The sequence below is a fragment of the Crocuta crocuta genome, unplaced genomic scaffold, assembly GCF_008692635.1.
Source record: "Crocuta crocuta isolate KB4526 unplaced genomic scaffold, BGI_CrCroc_1.0 scaffold306, whole genome shotgun sequence".
Taxonomy (NCBI): domain Eukaryota; kingdom Metazoa; phylum Chordata; class Mammalia; order Carnivora; family Hyaenidae; genus Crocuta; species Crocuta crocuta.
In genome coordinates this window covers 445,958-468,460 of record NW_027529630.1, presented here as the reverse complement: position 1 = coordinate 468,460, position 22,503 = coordinate 445,958, and the positions used below count along the sequence as shown (strand labels likewise).

The 22,503-nt window shown below is 40.7% G+C and overlaps 1 protein-coding gene across 1 annotated transcript in view; it reads left to right on the top strand.

Moving 5' to 3' along the window:
- STIM1 (stromal interaction molecule 1) overlaps positions 1-22,503 on the top strand; it is a 172,332-nt gene that overhangs the window by 134,432 nt on the left and 15,397 nt on the right. Inside the window, exons 4-7 of the mRNA XM_077762266.1 lie at positions 15,811-15,922; positions 19,090-19,205; positions 20,733-20,755; positions 21,828-22,025. Coding sequence (XP_077618392.1) covers positions 15,811-15,922; positions 19,090-19,205; positions 20,733-20,755; positions 21,828-22,025 — 449 coding nt within the window. The remainder of the gene's footprint in view (positions 1-15,810; positions 15,923-19,089; positions 19,206-20,732; positions 20,756-21,827; positions 22,026-22,503) is intronic.

The following is a 22,503-nucleotide window of genomic DNA, read 5'->3' as shown; positions in this document are numbered from 1 at the left end:
TCACAGGTTCCCACTATCCCCTCAGGTTTGATAATTTACTGCATGACTCACAGAACTCAGGAAAGTGCTGTACTTCTAATTACAATCTTATTAGAATGGATAAAAGTTAGGACCAGACAAAAGAAGAGACAAATAGGGTGAGGTCTGGGAAGGTCCTGCATTTGGGGCTTCTGTGTCTTATTTCCCTGGAATCTGGACATATCACCCTCCTAGCACATTAATCATGGATGTGTTTGCTAACGAGAAAGCTCATCTGAGCCTCAGGTGCAGAGTTTTTATTGAGGTCCTATGACATGGGCATGATTGATTGAATCACTGGCTGCGTAACAGCTCTTCATCTCCAGACCCCTGTTCCTTTCCGAAGGTTGGGCTGATACCTCCTGGTCCAAAGCCCCAATCCTCTAGTCACCCAGTTGGTCTTTCTGGTAACTAGTCCCTATCCAGAGTCATCTCATTAGCTCAAACTCAAGTGTGATCCACTGAGCCCCACTATGAGTAACAAAGATGTTACTATCACCAGAGAAATTGACACCAAATTTGAGGTGTCTTTGAAGACAAAGACCACCCAATTCTTTGTTGCACAAGAGAGAAACCCAAATTCTTTGCTGTACAAAATTAAGTAAGAAGGAGCTGAACAAACAGGGCTGAGGAAGGATCAAGAACAAGGGAGAACTCCAGGGATCCCAGCAGCAGAGTCTAGGGGATTGGCCTTTTCTAATTGGCTACTCTCAGATGTCTCTACTTCATTCATTTTTCATCTAAGTGTCTTTGCTCAACAGCGAGATGTAGTGGAGGGAAAATCAGATTAGGGTAGTTTTTATCACAGATTTATTATGTAAGGCATTGGTAATGAGAGCTTATGTAGGGGGCTGTGGGGGAGGGAGCAGCAATTTCTAATTTCTCTAAGGCCCTGTGAGGTAAGGGGAATGGTGGTTCTTTCAAGGAAGGGATGCCAGGTAGATTCTGTAGAATCTTTGAGAAATAGAATTATTTGCATATTTGAGACAGTGAAACAGTAACAGTACTCTTAGAAGGGGTGGTGGGAGGACTGACCTAAGAGGATTCTCCTCTAAAGCATGGCTTCCATTCTTCTAAACAAAGTGCATCATGACTATTTTTTCTCTTCTTTCCTGGACACAAGATTTTAAAAGACACTATCTGCCAAACTTAAGCAATAATTTCATTCCCCATTTTTATGTATCAAAGACATCTTAAACTATCAATTTTGATCCTAACTAAAATGATTCCAGCTAAAAGCAAAAGTACTTGGTATTCCAGTGTGACTCTGAACTTTGTCTTGAGAAAATGTTTATTCTCTACTGGAAATGGTTTGGCAACAGTTCCAAAGAATAATTTGGAAATAATGAAATAAACTCAAAGATCTCCAGTTCTGTCTGTGCTATTCTTTGTAGGATGGGATTTTTCACAGAGGGCAGTGGAGCATTACTAGCAAACCAGGAGGCTTTTAGAGAGAAACCCAGCAGAACTGGCCTTTCTCTCTGTTGATTCAACACAGCAGGGGCAGGAGGCATTGGACTTCTGTCTAAACCATTTCAGAAGTCAGACAGGTATAAAAGAGTTGGCATCCCCTTTTTGCTTTTATATAAACCCAGTGAGAGATATGTTTCTTCTGTTTCTTCAGCTATATAAAAATGATTTTGCTAAGTGAATCTTCAGGTCATTTACATAACTACCTCAGCCATTGTTGCTACATTTTGGGGGAGAGGTACAATTGATGTTTTCTTTCTCTTGGATTCCTTTAGATACTTTTTCTCCAGTTACAAAACAACTAGCATCACTGCAGTGATTTAACACATATCACAGGCATTTTCTGTTTATATTCTTTAGTGCTTGAGGGTAAGCATTCTTACTTGTATCCTCATTTAATAAAGGAGCATCTCTCACCCATTTCTGTTACCAAGTCCTGAGGATTCTGTCTCTCTCATATATTTTATGTGCATCTCCTATGATACTGCCTTAGCTCAACTTCATCTTTTTGAAAGATTTATTGAGTTGTAATTAATAATACAATCAGGTATAAATATTGAAAGTGTATAATTTTTAAAAGTTTTGACACATGTATACACATGGATATCCTTTATGAGATACATGCTTTGCAAAGATTTTATGCAGTCTTGTGGTTTATCATTCTTTTAATAGTATCTTTTGGAGAACAATAAGTTTTAATTTTCCTGAGATCCAGTGTTCCAATTTATCCTTTTAAGAGCCATGCTTTTGGTGTCATATGTAAGAAATATTTGCCTAACTCAAGGTGACACAAGCATTTTCTCCTATGTTTTCCTCTAGAAGTTTTATAGTTGTAGGTTTTATATTTAGGCTTCTGATCTGTTCTGTAGTAATTTGTGGATGTTAGTGTTAAGTGTGAGTCCAAACTTTTTTTGTGTGTGTGCTTATGGATGTCTCAGTTGTTCTAGAACCATTTGTTGAAAAATCTGTCCTTTCTCCCACTGCATTGCCTGGCCTTTTGTTAAAAATCAGTTGTCCATATAAGTATGGGTTTATTTCTGAACTTTGTATTCTGATCCACTTGCCTGGCCTTATGTCAATACCATGTTATTTTGATTACAATAGTCTTATAATAACTCTTTTAGTCAGTTAGTGTTAGCTCTTGTTCTTGAATCAACTTGTCAATTTCTACAAAAAAGCCTACTAGTATTTTGATTGGCATTGTGTTGAATCTGTAGCTCAGTTTGAGAAAACTGACATCTTGACAATACTGAGTTTTCTGATTGATGTATAAGGTATATCTCTCTGTTTAGTTAGGATATATATTTTGTCCCAGTAATATTTTGTAGTTTTTCAGTGTACAGATCTTTCATATATTTTGTCAGATTTATCTCTAAGTATTTCATAGATTTTAATGCTATTATAAGTAATATTTTTTAAATTGTGGTAAAATATGTAAAATATTGACCACATAAAGGGCATTTAAAAAATTTAGTTCCTAATTGTTGTTTATATATAGAAATATAATTGATTTTTATATATTGATCTTGTATTCTGCAACCTTGCTAAACTCACTTATTTGAAACTCATCAGAGTTTCAACTGAGATCATCAAGTCTTCTAGTAAAGAAAGGTTTGTTATTTCTTTTCCAATCTGATGCCTTTAAAAAAATTCCTCTTCTTGTCTGACTGTCCTGGTTAGTATCTCCAGTACAGTGTTGAGAAGTGGTAGGAGCAGGCATCATTGTCTTGTTTCTGATCTTAGGAGGAAAGCATCCAGTCTTTCATCTTTAAATGTAAAATTAGCTGTGGGGCTTTTTCTCCTTTTATCAGATTGTGGAAGCTATTACTAATTTGCTGAGAAGTTTTTGTCAGGAATGGATGTTGGATTTTATCAAATGAGTTTTCTGTGTCTATTGAGATGATTGTCTGATTTTTCTACTTTTGTTTGCTAAGATGGTGAATTACGCTGATTAATTTTTAAATGTTAAGTCAATCCTGCATCCTTTGGATAAACCCAACTTGGTCATCATCCTTTTACTATATCGTTGGATTCTATTTGCTAAAATTTTCTTTCATATTTTTATACCTTTGTTAATGAGGGATATTGGTTTATAGTTTTCTTGTAGTATCTTTGTTTTTGGTATCAGGATTATGCTGACCTCATTAATTGGGAAGTAGTCTTCAATTTTTCAGAAGACGTCATATATAATTGGTATTATTTCTCCTTAAATACTTGGTAGAATTCACCAGTAAAGTCATATGAGTTTTCTATGTGGGAAGGTTTTTAATGACAATGTCAATTTCTTTCATAGGTGTAGGACTATTAGGTTATTTACTTCTTAAGTGAGCTTTTGTAGTTTGTGTCTTTAATTAATTTATTTCATTAAGTTGTCAAATTTATAGGCATACATTTATTCATAATATTTTCCTATTCTTTTAATATATTGATATAAAAATCAAAGATTTTGTCTTTTGTTGGGTATTTCATTGATTTTTACTTTGATCTTTATTATTTTCTTTCTTCCGCTTACTTTGGATTTAATTTTTTCTTCTTTTCTAGTTTGTTAAGGTGGAAACTGAGGTCATTGATTTGAGACCTTCCCTGTTTTCTAATATTGGCATTTAGTACTATAAATTTCCTGTAAGTACTGCTTTTAATAGCATTTCACAATTTCTGGTGTGTTGTGGTTTTTTGCTTATTTCTAACTGATTTGTAGGTAGCATAGATGGAGTAAAAATACCTAAAATGAAAATGCAGCTGGTGGTAAATATTTATTCTCACTGTTTTTTTGTTTTTTTTGGGTTTTTTTGGTCTGGTACAGTCTTCAATAACTTGATATCCATTAATAATGTATTCCAATTGGAGGAATTATTTTGGTCCTGGAAATGCATGCCTCTGAAGTCTGTCTTGTATCTTATATCCATCTAGTGTTGGCTCTTCACTATGTTAGATGACATGTTTTCTTCTTATTTTTATTCAGTTCAAATATTCTATTTGCTTTCTATTTCCTCTTTGATATCTTCTTTGATTTAGGAGTTTTTTAGAAATATGGTATGTAGTTTTCAAATGTTGGGAGATTACCCAAGGATTTTTCTGCTGTTGATTTCCAGTTAAATTCCATTGCGGTTTGAGAACATATTTTGTATGGCTTGAATCCCTTACAATTTTTTAAGACATTTTATTGTGTTCCTGAATGTCATATATCTTGCTAAATGTTCCATGTGCACTTGACTGTTGTTGGGTGGAGTGTTCCATAAATGTCAGTCAGGCCATGATGGTTGATGGTGTTGTTCATGTCTACTATACCTTTGCTGATTTTCTGCCTACTTGCTCTATCAGCTGTTGAGGGGGAGTATTTAAATTTTCAACTCTAATATTGGATTTACCTATTTCTCTTTGAATTCTATGAGTTTTTGCTTCATGTATTTTGAAGGTATGTTACTAGGTATATAAAGTATTAGGATTATTATTTTTTTAATTTTAGTTTTTATTATTTTTTAATGTTTATTTTCAAGAAAGAGAGACAGAGTGCAAATAGGGGAGGGGCAGAGAGAGGGAGACACAGAATCTGAAGCAGGCTCCACGCTCTGAGTTGTCAGCACAGAGCCCAATGTGGGGCTCAAAGTCACAAACCATGAGATTATGACCTGAGCTGAAGTTGGACACTTAACCAATTGAGCCCACCTAGATGCCCCTTAACAACCTAATTTTAAATGGACAAAGGCATTGAACAGACATTTTTCCAAAGAAAATATACATATGGGGGTGCCTGGCTGGCTCTCAATAGAGCATGTGGCTCTTAAACTCCGGGTCATGAGTTCAAGTCCCACATTGGGCATAGAGCCTATTTAAAATAATAAATTTTTGAAAAGATATACATATGGTCAATAAATACATGAAAAGATGCTAAACTTCATTAATCTTTAGGAAAATGTTAATCAAAACCACAATGAGGGGTATCTGGCTGGCTCAGTTGTTTAAGCATCTGACTCTTGATTTTGGCTCAGGTCATGATCTCATGTCTCTGTGCTGACGGTGCAGAGCCTGCTTGGGATTCTCTTTCTCCTTATCTGCCCCTGCTGTGTGTGCTCTCTCTCTCTTAAAAAAAAAATAAATAAGCTTTAAAAAAGTTTTAAGTAATCTCTACATCCAGTGTGGGACTTGGACTCACAATCCTGAGTTCAAGAGCTGCATTCTTTACCCACTGAGCCAGCTAGGTGCCCAAAGATTTAGGATTATTGTGTCTTCTTGATTAGTTAATCTCATTATTATGAAGTGTCTTTCATTATCCCTGGTGATGTTTTTTGCTCTGAAATCTACTTTGATATAAATATAGCTTTCTTTTGAGTATTATTAGTTTTGTGTATCTTTTTCCATGTATTTACTTTTTTAATCTACTTGTGTCTTTATACTTAAATGCATTTCCTTTTTATTTCTTTTTTTTAAATGTATTTATTTTGAGAGAGACAGACAGGGCAAGTGGGGGAGGGGCAGAGACAGCGAGAAAGAGAGAATCCCAAGCAGGCTCTGTGCTATCAGCACAGAGGGCTTGATGTAGGGCTTGAACACACGAGACTGTGAGATCATGACCTGAGCTGATACCAAGAGTCAGACAGTTAACTGACTGAGCCACCCAAGCACCCCTAAATGAATTTCTTATAGACAGTTTATGATTGAATCTTATATTTTTTGGCAATCTGATAATCTCTGCCTTTTAGTTGAGGTATTGAGACCATTTTCATTTAATGTGGATATTAATATGAGTAGATTTGAGGCTACTATTTACTATTTGTTTTCTGATTTTTTTTTCCCTACGGTATTTTATTCTGTTTTCTTCTTTTTTCTGCCTTTCTTTGGGTTAATGAGTAGTTTTTATGATTCCATTTGGTCTTTTTTGTTGCTTTAACTCTGTTTTGTTATTTTAGTGTTGCTTAGGAGACAAAATATACATCTTTAATCTTTCACAGTCTACTTTCTAGGGATATTGTTGTTTTATTTGTAATATAGTTGACAATATTTCTTTAGTTTCAGGTGTATAACATAGTGATTCAAAAACTCCACACATTATGCTTTCCTCACCACAACTGCAGCTACTATCTGTCACCACAAAATGCTATTGCATTACCATTGATTATATTCCCTATGCTGTACCTTTCATCACTGTGACTTATTCATTTTATAACTGGAAGCCTGTACATCCCATTCCCCTTTACCGATTTGCTCTATCCCTAGCCCCCTTTCCTCTGGCAACCACTAGTATTTTCTCTGTTTATGGGTCTGTGTCTGCTTTGTTTGTTTGTTCATTTGTATTATTTTTTAGATTCCACATATAAGTTAAATCATATGGCATTTATTTTTCTCTGTCTTACTTCACTTAGCATAATATCCTCCAGGTCCATCTGTGTTGTTGCATATGTTAAGATCTCATTCTTCTTTGTGGGTGAGTAGTATTCCATTGTATATATACCACATCTTCTTTATCCATTCATCTATCAATGGACACTTAGGTTGCTTTCATGTCTTTGCTATTGTTAATAATGCTGCAATAAACAGAGGTGCATATATTTTTTCAAATTAGTGGTTTTTTTAAATGTTTATTTATTTATTTTGAAACTGAGATGGGGGGGAGAGAGAGAGAAAATGAGAGAGGAAGGGAGGGAAACCCAAGCAGACTCTGTGTTATTAGCAGAAAGCCTGCCATGGGGCTCAATCTTGTGAACTGGGAGATCATGATCTGAGCCAAAATCAATAGTTGGACACTCAACCAGCTGAGCCACCCACGAACCCCATTGTTTTCATTTTCTTTGGGTAAATACCTAGTAGCAGAGACACTGGATTGTATGGTAATTTTATTTTTAATTTTTTGAGGATCTTCCATACTGCATTCCGCACTGACAATATACATTTCCACCAGCAGTACATCAGGGTTCTAAAGAGCTATTATCATACCTTGTCACTTATAGTGTAAGAACCTCACACTAGTGTACTTCCATTTCTTCCCTCTCAATCTTAGTTTCACTCTCTGCACTGTGGCCTGGTTTCAAAGCCATAACTAGGACAATTGTATCACTTGCCTCATTTGTTTGCCATCTCTCAAAGATCAATGTCCATTGTAGGCTGATGTCCAGCGTCTTGAAAACCATTGTTTCATATATTTTGTCTTTTTTTTTGGTTGTTTCAGGAGAGAGGGTGAATTTCATTCTAGTTAGTTCATCTTAGCCTGAAGCAGAAACCTCAGCTTAATCATCTTTTGCCTGCATGCTTTCATTCCGTTCCTCTTGGCCAGTCTAGCTCTACTGCAGTTTGTCCTTCATTTCATACCAGACGGATTTTTCTAAAGTAAATATCTGACCAGGTCTCTGCTTACATTTTTCAGTGGCTTCTCATTTTTTATTTTTATTTATTTTTTTAAATAATGAAACAAACATGCTAGAACACCGAATTTCTAGGTGGAAGAAATATTCTTAATTGGAAACTCGACAAATAGAGGTATTGCTAAAAATGTTACAAGTAAAGTCCTGTGTAATCATATATGATAATCATATGTTACTTGGAGGAGATAAATATTGCCTTTTCTATTCATTAGGTAACACTTGAATTTGTGTAGAACTAGCAGTAAGCTTAGGTTACAACTGCTATCTCATTTGGGACTTAAAAAATAAGGTACTTGAAATCTTAGTAGTTGTTGATGAAACAAATTGTTACAGAAAATGCCATCAATTTTTTTAAATGCTTATCTGTGAAATGTTAGATGCATTGAAACTAAATGTCCATTTGTAATCACAACTGAATTATCTCAGTTGGAGAAAAAAGTTCAATATGTATATATAAATAAAAACCTGGTGACTTTTTATATCCTGAGAGTTTCTTTATATTTTAATGGCATGTTTCTTCATCATGCCTTATTCACCTCTGTAGTATTGGCCCCAAAAGGTNAAATGAGGGTGCCTGGGAGGCTCAGTTGATTAAGTGTCCAACTCTTGATTTCAGCTCAAGTCATGATCTCATGGTTTGTGGGTTTGAGCTATGCATCAGGCTCTACACTGACAGCGTGGACCCTTCTTAAGATTCTCTCTCTGCTCTCCCTTTCAAAATAAATAAGTATACTTTAAAAAATTAACTTGAGTACCTTCTATATACCAGCCGTTGTGCTACATTAGTTTAGCTTATCAGGCCCATGGTTATTTCTGTGATCCACGTATTTTCTACCACTCTTCATCACATCTCCTCTGTAGCTGCACTATTTTATCTGCAAGTTGTGAGGGTATGTCATTTCCTTTAATCCCTTGATGCTTTCATAGATACTGTTCCCTCTGTCCTTCTGCCTTGATGATCTGATTAAATCCTATTTGACAATTAAGACTCAATTTAAGTATACCCTTCTTTTTTTTCCTCTTTTTATTCTCTTTATTTTTTATATTCTTTTCATTTTTTTCTTTCAAGATTTTATTTAAATTCAAATTAGTTAATGGATAGCATATAGTATAGTATTAAGTTCAGGAGTAGAAGTTAGTGATTCATCACTTACATACAGCACCAAAAGTATACCCTTCTTTAGGAAATCTTCCCTGGAGACCCTAGTTTAGGTTAGGTGCTTACTGTGTTCCCACATCTCCTTAATCTTATCTCATCACTGCATTTAACAATCAGTTGCAACCATCTATCTATTCCCTTGCCTGTTTTCCCACCAGATTCCTTGAGGGCACTACCTTATACGATTTTATATCTTAACACTTAGCACAGGGCCTGGCCCAGCATAGGGATACGGAAGAAAAAGCTCGTCCTTGGCTTTTCCACCGTGTGATCTGACACAAGTTGTTTGGCTCGTTTAACATTCTAAAGTCTAGGTTCTCTTACAGCTCTGCAGCCATGTAGAACTGGTTTGTGCTCGGTAGTCTAGTGGCCCTGTCACATGAGGCCTTGGCCCAAGGGCCAGATTCTCTTTGCAGTGATGATTCAGGGGTTGAGGTTGACACCACATCAGAAAACTAAGACCTGTGTGTCCCTCTAGGTGCAAGTGGCAAGCTGCTAGTGAGAGGCAGAAGGAAACCACTCAGAGAGACAAAGCATAGGCTTAGGCCCCAAACTACTTTGAAGGGAGGGCCACTTTGGTAAGATTCTGTAGGTGTCTTGAAGTGTTCCCTAGCCAGAGTAGCCAGCGAAGAAGGTAGGCTTCATGATGCCTTTTCTGTCACACTTCAGCAGTTAGCCATTCCTTTCTCTGTCCTCTGATGTCACCCCATATATCCTTGTGATATAGCACATATCACACTGTGTTGTACTCATTTGTTTTCTTGCATGTCTCCCCCTCTAGAAGGGCCCCTTGTGATAGAGATTACACATATTGATCTCTGTGTGTAGTAACTCACCCAGGATGTACTAGAGTAAGGAGCCAAAGAAAACTTGGTGAATGAATGAATGAATGGTGATGGTAACAATAGCCACTATTCCCTTAGCATTTATGTATGCTAGGAGCTTCCCATATCTTCACTACTCTCTTGGGATGTGAGAACTCTGATTCTTACCATTTTATAGGTGACAAAAATGAGTCCCAGAAAGGTTAAGTAACTTGTCCATTGTCCTATATCTAGTAAGTGGCATATCCCAAATTAAAAAGCCCATGTTCTTAACTTCTGTGCTATATCTGACTGGCTGACTAAAGGGCTGAGCAAAGGCTGACCGAGAGATCAACTGACTAATATTTGTGTGAAGGAGAGGCAAAGAAAGGACTGGCAACATTCCTACCAGATGTAGTTCTTTTGGGATTTGGCTTTGAAACCACAAAACTAAATGAGGGCTTCATCTGGAAGCACCACCAGTTTATTAGGAGAATGAGATCCTGATTCAGGAGCCCATTTCTTACTGCTTATTCTTTCTGCGGCAAGAGAAAGGATTGGCTAAGGCCAAGGATCTGTTCTGGCATGTTCTGGAGGTATCATTACAGCTCAAGTGTTAGGGAGTGATACTTACTATTCCATCGTTCTGGAAAGCCTCCCCCTAAGAATTCACATGGCTCACACCTTCCTTTCACTTTCTGTTTAGACGTCAGTTCATCAGAAAGGCCTACCCCAGTCTGATCTGATGTAGGGCTACTCTATCCTCCTACTCTGCTTTACTTTTCTTCATTGTACTCATCACCACCCAACATAGAGTTATTTGTGTACAGTGTTTTAGTCCCTCTCCACCAGAATATAAGCACCAGGGATCTGTGACTCTGTTTTATATGCTGTTGTATCCTTAGCTCCTAAAGCAGTGCCTGGCAAGTAGTAGGTGCTCAATGTTTGTTTTTATTTTTGTTTTTTCAATGAATAAATGATTGTGGAGTTCAAGACCACCTGCTTTCAAGGACTTTTATTATTTGGCCTCACCAATGGCTCACTCTCTGTGTCTCTCTATATGTAACCTTTAGACTCCAGACAAACTGAAGTTAATGTTTTCTGGACAGGTCTCACATTTTATAGTTCTGTGTCTTTGCTCACATTTCTTTCCTCTGGTGAGCCTACAGCTGTTCCACCAGGTTCTAACCAGTTTTCAATATCTATCCCTTGTTAAATGAATGGATACATGTTCATTCATATATATGAATGAAGAAGTTACTACTGAGTTTGTATTAAATCCTAGGCATTTTCAAACATATAAACTCATTTAATTCAACAATTCAAAGAGATCAGTACTACTAGATTGTAAGCTACATGGGTATCTGTATCAATCACTGCTCTGTTTCCAGTGCCTGGCACATCATATAAAATAAATGTTTTGAATGACTAGAAAGATATTTTATTGAAGGGGAAGTTAAGATTCAGAATGGTTAAGTGATTTACTCAAGGTGATCCATGGCCAATAGGATGGAAATCAAAAGCCTTCCAGGTCCAAATCTAGTGTTGAATAAATTTGATAGTTAAAATCCAACATTCTAAAATGGCCAGGTATTTGGCAATCCTGGATGAATTCATTTTTATTTTGTGGTTATTCTAAAATAGAGTAGGAGAGTTTACTCATTTTTTATAAAAATCCTTCTCAAATGGAAAAGGTCCTTTCCTATCTCTGAAATACAGTGTGGAGACCAGGATAGATCTTTCCTATCTGAGAAGCTAATTGATCATCAATTTCTAGAGTTCTCTGCTGATATGCATAAGATAATGCTTAAAACAATAGTAAAAACATTCCCCCCTTTATCTTTTTGTGGGGGGCAGTGATGCTGTTGGTGGGGAAACATACTGGAAATCCTGATGGGATGTACTACCAGTGATCCAGAACCTACAGATTGCCTTCATTTGTTCATTCATTCATTCATTCATTCATATTGATTCTCTTATCCATTCATTAAACTTTACAGAGTATTTAGAATGATCTAGCCCCATGTTGAACATTAGGGAATATGAAATAGAAAAGACGTTCCCTACCACCATATTTCTTATAGCACAATGGAGAAGAGACACATGTGACTAAATAATAACAATATAACATACATATTAGAAAAGAAGTCTGAAGAAAGTGCTAAGTAAGCAGAGAAGGGAGTGCTAGTACTTATTTTGAAGGTTTTAAAAGAGAGGATTTAGAAATGTGTTTCAAAGCATTTCCACAAGTGAAGAGTTGGAGCTAGGTTTTAAGGATTAGTTGGTGTTTGGCAGTCCACAGAGGGAAAATAGCTTTTCTGGAAATAGCAAAGACCTAGAAGTCTGAGAGCAATTTCCAAAGATGAGTAGGAAAATACTGCAAGACAATGATTGTAGATAAGGTCTGCCAAGTTCAGAGCGACAGCCGAGGTAGCATCCAGGGAGGAGCTGTGAAGTTCAAGTCATCTGTTTGGGATGAGTTTGACTATTTGCCCAGTGGTTTCCAGCTTCATAAGACAATCAGCTGGGTGCTAGAAGAAAGCACTACAGCATATACTCATGTTGTATTTACCTCAGTCTTTAATTTTTGTGTATGTTTTACTGTATATCTAATGTCAGTACATGAATCTAATTTATAAATAGATCGTGCTGTGTTGGCAATGTATGCTCAAAATACAGGTAGATTATGTCATTAAAAGGGTTGGAGCCTACAAAGCTAGTCACCTTATACACTTCTGTTATGAAGGACTATTTGGTGCAGAAAACTCTAGGGACTGGCCTTCTCTGACGCTGTGTAGTATTGTCTGTCATTTTGCCCAGAGACATAGTTTTGTTTTGTTTTTTTTATCTCTCCAGGGGCCTCATGGACAGGCTTAGGGTGATGAGAGAGGCTCATGACTTTAGAAGACTCTCTCTTGCTCACATATCCTCCTGGGATGTGGGCATGTGAGTCATTTGGAGACTATCTGTATCCTTGCCAAATTCTGTGGCCTTCTACTAACAGCCACAGCTTTCTGTACTTGCTATTACCTTCTTCCTCACTTTGGTCTGGAGATTCTTCCCATTTTCTCTTTTGGAATGAGAAAGCAAAACAAGACTTTTAACTTTTAGGCCCTTGAACCTTAGGGGTAATGGACCCTGATATCTCACCTTGGCTAATGATTTGGACACAGGGTCGCTGTCTGATAAGGATGCAGCCCATCCTGGTTTACTTTGCCCAGACTGTAGTGACTCTGGGTGGGCAAACACCATGCTGCCAAGCTTACCTAGACAGCTTGTGTCACTAGGTAACAGAATGATGTGTAGAACACACACACACACACACACACACACACACACACACACACACACAAATTACCTTGAGGTTTGTCCTGATATGCTAAAGCCATTATCCTCTTCCCAATAGCTTAGCCGTTTAGGGGCTGACTATGTTGAGTCCGTTCTCATTGGAATGCAGTGGCCCCCTCACCTTATAGACCCTCTGTCTCACTTAATGTAGTATTTACAGCAGTGGTTCTCAGCTGGGGGCGGGCAATTTTATCTGCCAGGGAAAATTTGGCAGTACACGGAGACAGTTTTGATTGTCATGATTGGCAGCCTGCTACATCTCACGGGTGGATGCCAGAGATACTGGTAAACATTCTCCACTACAGAGGACAGTCCCCCACAACAAAGTATTATCCTGTCCACAATGTTAGTGGTGCAGAGACTGAGAAACCCCGGTCTAGAGTGACTCCTGCCCATCTCCACTGCAGTGTAAGGTGCAGTGTCCTTGCAGTTCCTGCATGCCTAGTGTCCTTGTTCAGGCTTGTATCAAGGCATCCTCCCAGGAGACAAAAGGCCCTTGTAGCACAGCTAGCCTCAGGCCTTTCTAGCAACAAAAAAGTGGCCTTCTTTCCACTCCACATGCCAAGCAGAAAGGCCCCATTGTGCTGGACATGACTGAGCTCCCTTGGCAGCAGTGGCAGGAGTGTGTTGTTCTCTGTACTTCACAGGCTGGTACTTGTCCATCTGCCTCATATCTGTGTGTTCCTCTACTACACCTTCGTTAGCCAACAATCTAGACCATAGAAAGTGAGCACATTTGTTATGTCTACTAATGGGTACAAAGGCATATATTCCTTCTCAGGAGGAAAAGGCCAATACATCCGACTTTTTTTTTTTTTTTTTTACATTTATTTATTTTTGAAAGAAAGAGTAAGAGTGTGAATGGGGGAGGGGCAGAGAGAGAAGGAGACACAGAACTCGAACCAGGCGCCAGGCTCTGAGCGAGCGTTCAGCACAGAGCCCGACACGGGGCTCAAACCCATAAACCATGAGATCATGACCTGAGCTGAAGTTGGACGCTTAACTGACTGAGCCGCCCAGATGCCCCTATATCCCACTTTTCTCACCCTGTTCTGTCATCCCTCCTTTCCCAAACCCTAAGATTTCAACATAGCTCTTGGAAATTAGTTTCTCTTCTCTTTCCAATATATTCTAGTCTGGGAATTAGAAGTTTAACCAAGCAATGACTAAGCTCCTCCTCCTGAGCTCTTCTAGAGGACATGAAGAGTTTGGAGCTTTTTTGCCTCCAACTTTGTTTCCTGCAGGATATCTCAGTGTCTGCTTTGTAACATGTGCTGGGCTCCACTGTAGGGGAAGTAGGAGAGTGAAGGGACAGGCCCAGCCTTCCAATTTCTCCAGCTTTTGTGAGAGTGACAGAAGCAAGCCAACATCCTCTGGTTGTTTACCAGAGGAATGCCTATTTTTTGACAGCCATTTCAGAAGTTAACCATCCACATGAGCTGTGTATTTGTTCAGGGAGATAGTTGTTTCCCTTTGGAGGCCCACAGTCAGACCATTTCTGGAATTCCTTGTTTGGAGTGGTTATTCTTTGAGTAAATTCTTATTGATGCCGCTGCATAAGAAGCTCTACCTCAGAGACAGTGTATTGAGCAAAAATGAACAGGACATAGTCCATGTCTTCGATGTTTCCTGACTTTTAAAGAAAAACTGGACAGCACTCTGATGAAAGGCAGTTTTGGGGAAAGACATGGACCTTAAGAGAAGAGGGTGATAAATCTCACCATTTCATTCTGTTTTGGAACTTTTTTTTGGCTGCTTGCTGCTCACAGCAGTAGTTTTCAAACTTGAGGAATGTACAAATTCCTTTTAAGGGAAATAATTTATCTTGGACCTACAATGCTGACTTAAACTGTTTTTATTATAAAATGATTACTCAAATTATTATTTAAATGTGTACAAACACAAAATGAGGTTTAACTTGCTATATAAGATTTGTATACAAATATAAACAAAACCAGATTTATACATTAAATATAAGCAAACTTCAAATCCAGTAAAATGGTATCTTTTTGCTGTAACTCAGTTGCTCTCAGGCTTTTTTAAGTTCAGTATGCTTATATTACTGGGTGCCATCTGATGCACATATCCTGTATGTCATTCATCTACCTGTCTGTCTGTCTATCTGAGAGAGAGAGCAAGAGCATAAGAGTCCATAATGGCTTAGAGCAAGGTTACAGAACCAGACTGCTTGAGTCCAGATATTTGCTTTGCCAATTCCTAGCTGGGCAACTTTTGGAAAGTTATATAACCTTTTAGTGCCTCATTTTCTCCATCCATAAAACAGGAATGAAATGGGACCTATCTTTCACATGGTTGTTGTGAAGATCAGTGAGTTACTACATATGAGGTCCCTAGAGAAGTACCTGTCATATAGTAAGTACCATGTAAAGGATGGCATTTGTTAGTAGTATTATCATTATTATCTTATAGTTCAGGGTTATTTCACCCAAACACCGGTACAGTGCAAGAGCAAGTCCATCCCCTGTGGGTCAAACAAAAGGCATAGTATATACCCCTTTTATACTGAGGATTTGTGGGAGAGGGAGATGTTAAACACTTAAAATGCGGCCAATGAGAAGGCCAAGGTGACCGATGGTAAGTTCAAGTGGTGCTTGCATTCTGGAGTCAAAACTTCACTTGTTGTCTCTTCCCACAGTGTACAACTGGACCGTGGATGAGGTGGTGCAGTGGCTGATCACGTACGTGGAGCTGCCTCAGTATGAGGAGACCTTCCGGAAGCTGCAGCTCAGTGGCCATGCCATGCCGAGGTCAGGAGGAGACTGGATTCTCTCACTTGACAGTGTAGGGAATAGAGTGGGGTCGGCCCACCTTCAGGTTTCTCTGGCCAGTTAAGTGAGGCTCCACTCTGTTCAGGGCAGAATCTCTAGACCTCTCCTCTTCTCGCATCCGTTGTGCACTTGCTCCAAAGCGTGATGGACACTTGGCATCCGTTCTCTTATTTAACATTGCTGTTGATCCTGAGAGTAGTACTAATAGCTGTTGTTTATGGAATGCTTAGTACATGGTAGGCACTCCTGTTTAACACTGTATATACAGCATGTCATTTAATTCTTCCATTAATCCTGTAGGGTAGGTATTATTGTATATTGATGATGAAACTGACTAAGTAAATTTTCCAAGGTCATGTGGCTAGTTAGAGACAAAACTGATTTGAACCTAGATCTGGGTAGACATCAAAGCCTGTGGTGTTTCTCTTTTCTCTTGCTGTACTTCCAGCAGCTGCCTCTTTTATTGCCCAGAAGCGTCTGGGGCTTTGTTAGCCTCCCCTGAGTTATCCATATACAGTGTCTCTACTCTAAAGAAGTGGTGTGAGGTGGGGCTGACTCCCACTGGCCCCAGCCTCCTCTCCGAAATGACTCTTCCAATAGCTGTGGTACCCTAACTCTGCCTGCTTCACAGGTGCAGTAGGCCAGGGTCTACAGGGGGAGGAGAGGGGATGGAGTACTGCATGGACTTCTTGTTATGTCAGACTAGTACCACGTGTCATGCAGCCATTGATCCATTTACTTATTCATTCAACAAATATTTCCTGGGTATCTGCTCCATGCCAAGCACTTGTGCTGGGTTCTGGGGATAAACCTGACAACAGCGTGCCCTTGCCCTCCAAGGGCTTATTGTCTGGTAAGTGCTGATTGTGTATAATCTGTCATCCTATTACGTAGGTGCATCTGGTTATGAGCTTCAGCAGAGGGGAAGCAGGGAGGTAAAGCTGCTGGAGTGCCAACACTTTGCAGCCTGCAGCCGCAGAGCTACCAGGCACTGCTGTCCAGGCCCAGTTGAGCCGGCTGCCCCCGCCCCTACTGCCTGCAGCCTCCTCTTCACAGCTTCTCCCTACCCTGGAGAGAGTAATGATCTTACTGTTTGTACAGCCCCTTATAGAATACTTTCCTGCCTGTTATTTCAGTCGGGTCTCACAATTCTGGGAGGAAGGAATTACTACCCTGGCTTTGGGGTGAACAAACTGAATTTCAAATATTTTATGATTTATCCAAGCTGGTAAGTGGCAGAGCTGGGATTTGAACCCAGGTCTTTTCATGAAGCTTTACCAATTATCTATCTTGTGCTTGGTTCTCTCCTGGGCCCGGAGAACAAAGAAATTCATCAGACCCCATCTGCCTTGAGGAATTCCATGTTTAATGAAAGAGACAATTAAATAGATGATTGACCATGAGGCTCTAGGTTTCTTTCCCCTTACCCACGGAAATTGCAGTATTGCCTTGTGGATCCGGTATCGCCCTGGCCCATTCCATCCTGAAGAATAGCTATGGTTCAATTAAAGCAAAAACATAGGATGAGAAGTCAGTTCCCAGGTCATGGGCTCCCAGCGCCTTCCTGTAGCTAGGAGTAGATCCAGGACCAGATCCAGCAGGCCCGGTGGGGTGGGGGGAGGAAGCCAAGCTGTGGCACCTTAGTGACAGCAGGAAGCCTGGAGCCTGCGGCGCATGGAGCGTGGGGTGGAGTGGCAGTGGTTGTAGGCCCACCACCAGGCAGCCTGGTATAATGGGAAGAATCTGGAGGATCTGAACTCATTTCCTGCCTTTGCCACTTACTTGCTATATACGTGACTTTGGGCCAATTGCTCAACTCTGAGACGAGTCAGTGGAGCAGTGAAGTGGAGCTAATATTGGAACTGTGTCAGAAGACTGAATAAGGCATCGTATGTAAAGTGTCAGAACAGGACGAGCTACACAGTAGCTGCTTAGTAAATGTTAGCTCCTTCTAGGTTGTCTCACTGGTCAGTTCAGTTGACAAATAGACTGCAGAAAAGATGACGCTTATTTGATCAGTTAGACAAAGGCAAGTGCACTGGGTAGAAATGCTCTAAGGAGGAACTTCCAGAACTCCCGGGCCTGTAGGAAGCATCTGATTTCACAGACATTTACACAGAAGGGGCCCCAGAGGAGAGACCAAGCAGTTTATGATCAGACAAGTGAGTTGCTGACTCAGCTGGGACCAGAAGCTAGATCTCCTGACTCCTTCAGCCCCCATCACAGTGTCTCACCGCTTCTCTTGTAGGGGAGCTTGATTGCTTCCCAGGGCTGGGGAAGGAAGTAACTCCCCCTGTGTGCCCAGGCAGGAGTATAAATCACACACTGATGATAGAAGTGTCTTTTCTACCTGGGGAAACAAAGCTATACATCAGAAAAGAGCACTAACTTTGTGGAATACGACAGAGGTAAAGGCTCATGTGTGGGACTCAGACCACTGGATTTATAACCTCTCATATCTTATACCTGTCTCCTCCTACAGCCACTGTGTTCTAGCAGAAGAGAAACAAAGTCCAGTTTGTTTCTGGGTCATTTTCTCGTTTACAGGCCCTCTCTTATTAGAGTTATCATTAACAGTATGTTGAAGGTCATAAAAAATTACAATAATCTGACTGGGAGTAAATGACAGTGACTCAAATGCAAGCTAATAAGACTAATACATTGTTTCTCATCAGAAGATTTATACTTAATGGCAGTGGGTTAGGATTAGAAGTCCTCAGAATCACTGGGTCATGCGGCATGATGTTTTGACCCAGGTTGGGCAGGAGAATGCATTTGCAGATGGTGAGAGTGTGGGGATAGGTGCATAGTCGATACTCCCTTGAGGTAGAAACACAACAGAAAACTCACAGTTGGGTGTGGGCATGCTCACAGATAGTTAGTCCTCAGAGAGCAAGGTTCTCAGGAGATGGTGGACATGGGGAGAAGGGTGAACATATTCTTGGTAAATGTTATGTGTCCCTCCTTACTCCCTGTTGAGATCCAGTGGATCCACTGGTATGGACTCTGTGTTCTAGAGCACAAAGGGGAGCAATCACCAAGAGCTAGAAGTCATGGAAGTGTTCCTGGAGGAAGTGGGTAATCCTACCAGTATCCCTCCTGGTTTTACTGGCAGGAAGCTGAGCCCTTCCTCTTTGCCTCTACAGGCTTGCTGTGACCAACACCACAATGACAGGGACTGTGCTGAAGATGACAGACCGGAGCCATCGGCAGAAGCTGCAGCTGAAGGCCCTGGACACAGTGCTGTTTGGGCCTCCTCTCTGTGAGTCCTGGGGAGAAAAGGGCTGCTGATGTGCCATGGAACCCGAGGCCATGGGTGGGGGGTGGGGGGGTGGCACAAGGCTGAGGTCCTGGGTCTCCTAGGTACACCTCCAAGGCAGTGCTTCCACTTTTCCCAATGAGAAATGAAAATATGATATGAAATAGTCTTATATTTCAATCCAGTCGGATGTGAAGGTCCATTCATTAGATACATTAAGAAAATACGTACTTTGTGTGTGCTGTGCTGGACCCTGTAGGAAGACCTGGATGAATCATATCCTTCCATAAAGGGATAAAATTAAAATGAAAGTTCCAGAGAGGTACACCATGCTTCGGAGGTCCAGAGGAGGGATAGAGAAGGCATCTGATAGAAGAGGTGGCATGTGACCTCTGCCTGTAAGGATGGGTAGGGTGTAATTCCATGCAGGTGGCAGGAGAGGGCATTCTAGGCAGAGGAAACAACCAGAGCAAGAATACAAAGGCTAAGATACAAAAGGTATGCTCAGGTATAACAAGTAAACCATGGGGTCTGAATGCCATTTAGCTGTTCCCTGCTTTCACTGCGGACATGCAGAGCATATGAATTGATTGCTGAGCATCTTATGTCCTTGGACAATCAAAGAGGACTAAGTGGGCTTCCATGGAATCATAGAGACAGGCCTAAGAAATGGTAGGCTTGTCAGCCAGGGGTTATTCAAGAGAATTAGGCAGTCCAGCCCCTGAAGATCTGCAAGGTGGGGATAGCCAGCCCTTCCGTCCTTTCTCTTACTTCACGTGAACTCTGGGGGAACAAAAGTGGTAAGATTTCTTAGAAAATTAGTCTTGACCTAGCATGCTCTTAGGACCCACTCTGCCCATTGGGAGCTGTTGGCTTCAGTTCAGAATGCCAGTGGCAGAATGCTATAGGGCTAAGAACCAGTCCAGAGAAGCAGCTGGCAGGTAGGGTCAGAGACTATAACATTTTCCGATTTGTGCATTTGGCTTGCCAAGTGCCCAAGCTGATCTGTCATCTGTACTTATTTTTGAAATTTTTAATAAACTTTGTTTTTTAGCATAGTTCTACATTTGCACCAAAATTGAGTGAAGCTTGGGGCGCCTGGANAGAATCTGAAGCAGGCTCCAGGCTCTGAGCTGTCAGCACAGAGCTCGACATGGGGCTTGAACTCAGGAATGGCAAGATCATGACCTGAGCTGACTGACTTCAACTGACTGAGCAACCAAGGTGCCCAATGGACGTGACTTGGCAGTTTTTAGAGGCTGAGTTCTGTCTTTGCCTCTTCTGTTTCACCTACTTAATTAACTCAGTGGTCAGTACTTTTTTCTGAGGGCTCCTTCTGTTCTGTAGCTTTATCTTTCTGTACCTCAGGTCTAAGCAATATATCACTGTCTTCTTCATCATCCTTTACCCTCCTGCCCTGGTCTCCTGTGACTTGGTGTTTCTTACTCAGATAGGAAGACCCAACAGTGGCCAAGTCCTTCCCTTCTTCCAGAGGGATTAGAGAACTCTTATTTTTTCTCTTGGGTCTAGTCACCTTCCCCAACTCCTTTCAGGTAGAGTTGGTCACTCCATCCTTTGGGCTCATCCAACACCTTGTATGTCTCTCTCTATTAGAACTTATCACACTGTGTATAGTTATCTGTTTATTTGTCTATATTGGACTAGATCATGAGCTCCTCAGTGGCAGGGACCAGTTTCTCATTCATCTCCATGCATCTAGGACTTCACACAGAGCTTGGCATTCAGCAGACACTTGAAAATTCGTGTTGAATGAATGGATGAATAAATGAATGGGTTAGCATAGATATGTGGAGGAAGGGAGGGAGGAAGGAAGGAGGCTGGGTTGGATGGCTTGAAGGTTTTGTCAGTGAACAGAGGGAATGTATGAGTGGGTACAAAGGTATATTTTCATTATAACTGAGCCCTTGAGATCTTACCCACCATGGAAGATACTTAGAAAGGAAACTCTGGCCTGGGGGCAACAGGAGCCCTCCCTAGACCCTTTGGTATGAATTTCATTTTTCTGCGCTTCTGGAAACAAGTACTCAAGACTCCAAGAGGTGGTTCTCAATGGTTCCTTTCTCATCTTCCCTAAATATCTCCAGGACCCCCACCCCAGTCGTATCTCAGCCATCATGCCTTCTCTGGATCTTTGGGCTAGCTTGCAGCAAATTCTACATTTATTGAACCTTCCAGATACCTGAGGATACGGGGAATAACTATGGGGCGTGGAGTTCTATAGATTGGAATTCTAGTCTCTGTTCTACCTGCAATTACTTCTCCTTTCTAAGTCTTAAATCCATACCTGTCCTAGGCTGATGATACAATACGTCATTTTCTGCAGGGAAGACACATGGGAATACCCTATAAGTTAGCAGTTGGTAGGATCTTGGTATGTGAAATCCCTCAGAGGAAGGATTTGGATACCCAGGAACCTAGCATGATTACTGGCACCAAAATGATGAGAAATATGGTAACCACTGTGGTTTCTTTTGGCCCTGAGCTAACTCAGAGCCAGTCAATAGAGTAAGGAGAATATATTCTGAGTGCCAGAGCCTTCATTTTCCTCTTTGATGCCGTGATTTGTGGCATGTTGGCTGGCACCCCTTGCCTGGCCTTCTCCAGCTCCCTGCATCGCTCCCCAGGCTGCACAAGGCCCAAGAGGAGCACCGCACAGTGGAGGTGGAGAAGGTACACCTGGAGAAGAAGCTGCGTGATGAGATCAACCTTGCCAAGCAGGAAGCCCAGCGGCTGAAGGAGCTGCGGGAGGGTACTGAGAACGAGCGGAGCCGCCAAAAATACGCAGAGGAGGAGTTGGAGCAGGTAGGGGAGTATACTGTCTCCTGGACACCCTGGGGTGGGGGGGTGCGAAAAGTGCAGGGCCAAAGTTCCAGCTGGAATGTTTCATGTGCAAGGACTTTGAAATATGGCTCAAAGAACATCTTCAGGAGTCACTTCAGTAGTCTTTCCAATAATGGTGGAAAAGTTGTAAAAAAGTGGTCACTGTGATTTTCAAAGACTGGGGGATAACAGGTGATAACAGTTATTTTGTTCCTTTTTAAAAAATTTTTTTAATGTTTATTTATTTTAGAGAGAGAACACAAGCAGGGGAGGGACAGAGAGACAGGGAGACACAATCCAAAGCAGACTCCAGGCTCTGAGCTGTCAGCATGGAGCCCAATGCGGAGCTCGAACCCACCAACTGGGAGATCATGACCTGAGCTGGTTGGCTGCTTAACCGACTGAGCCACCCAGGCGCCCCATTTTTAGGCTTTTTAATTGCACACATTCTGGGATCTAG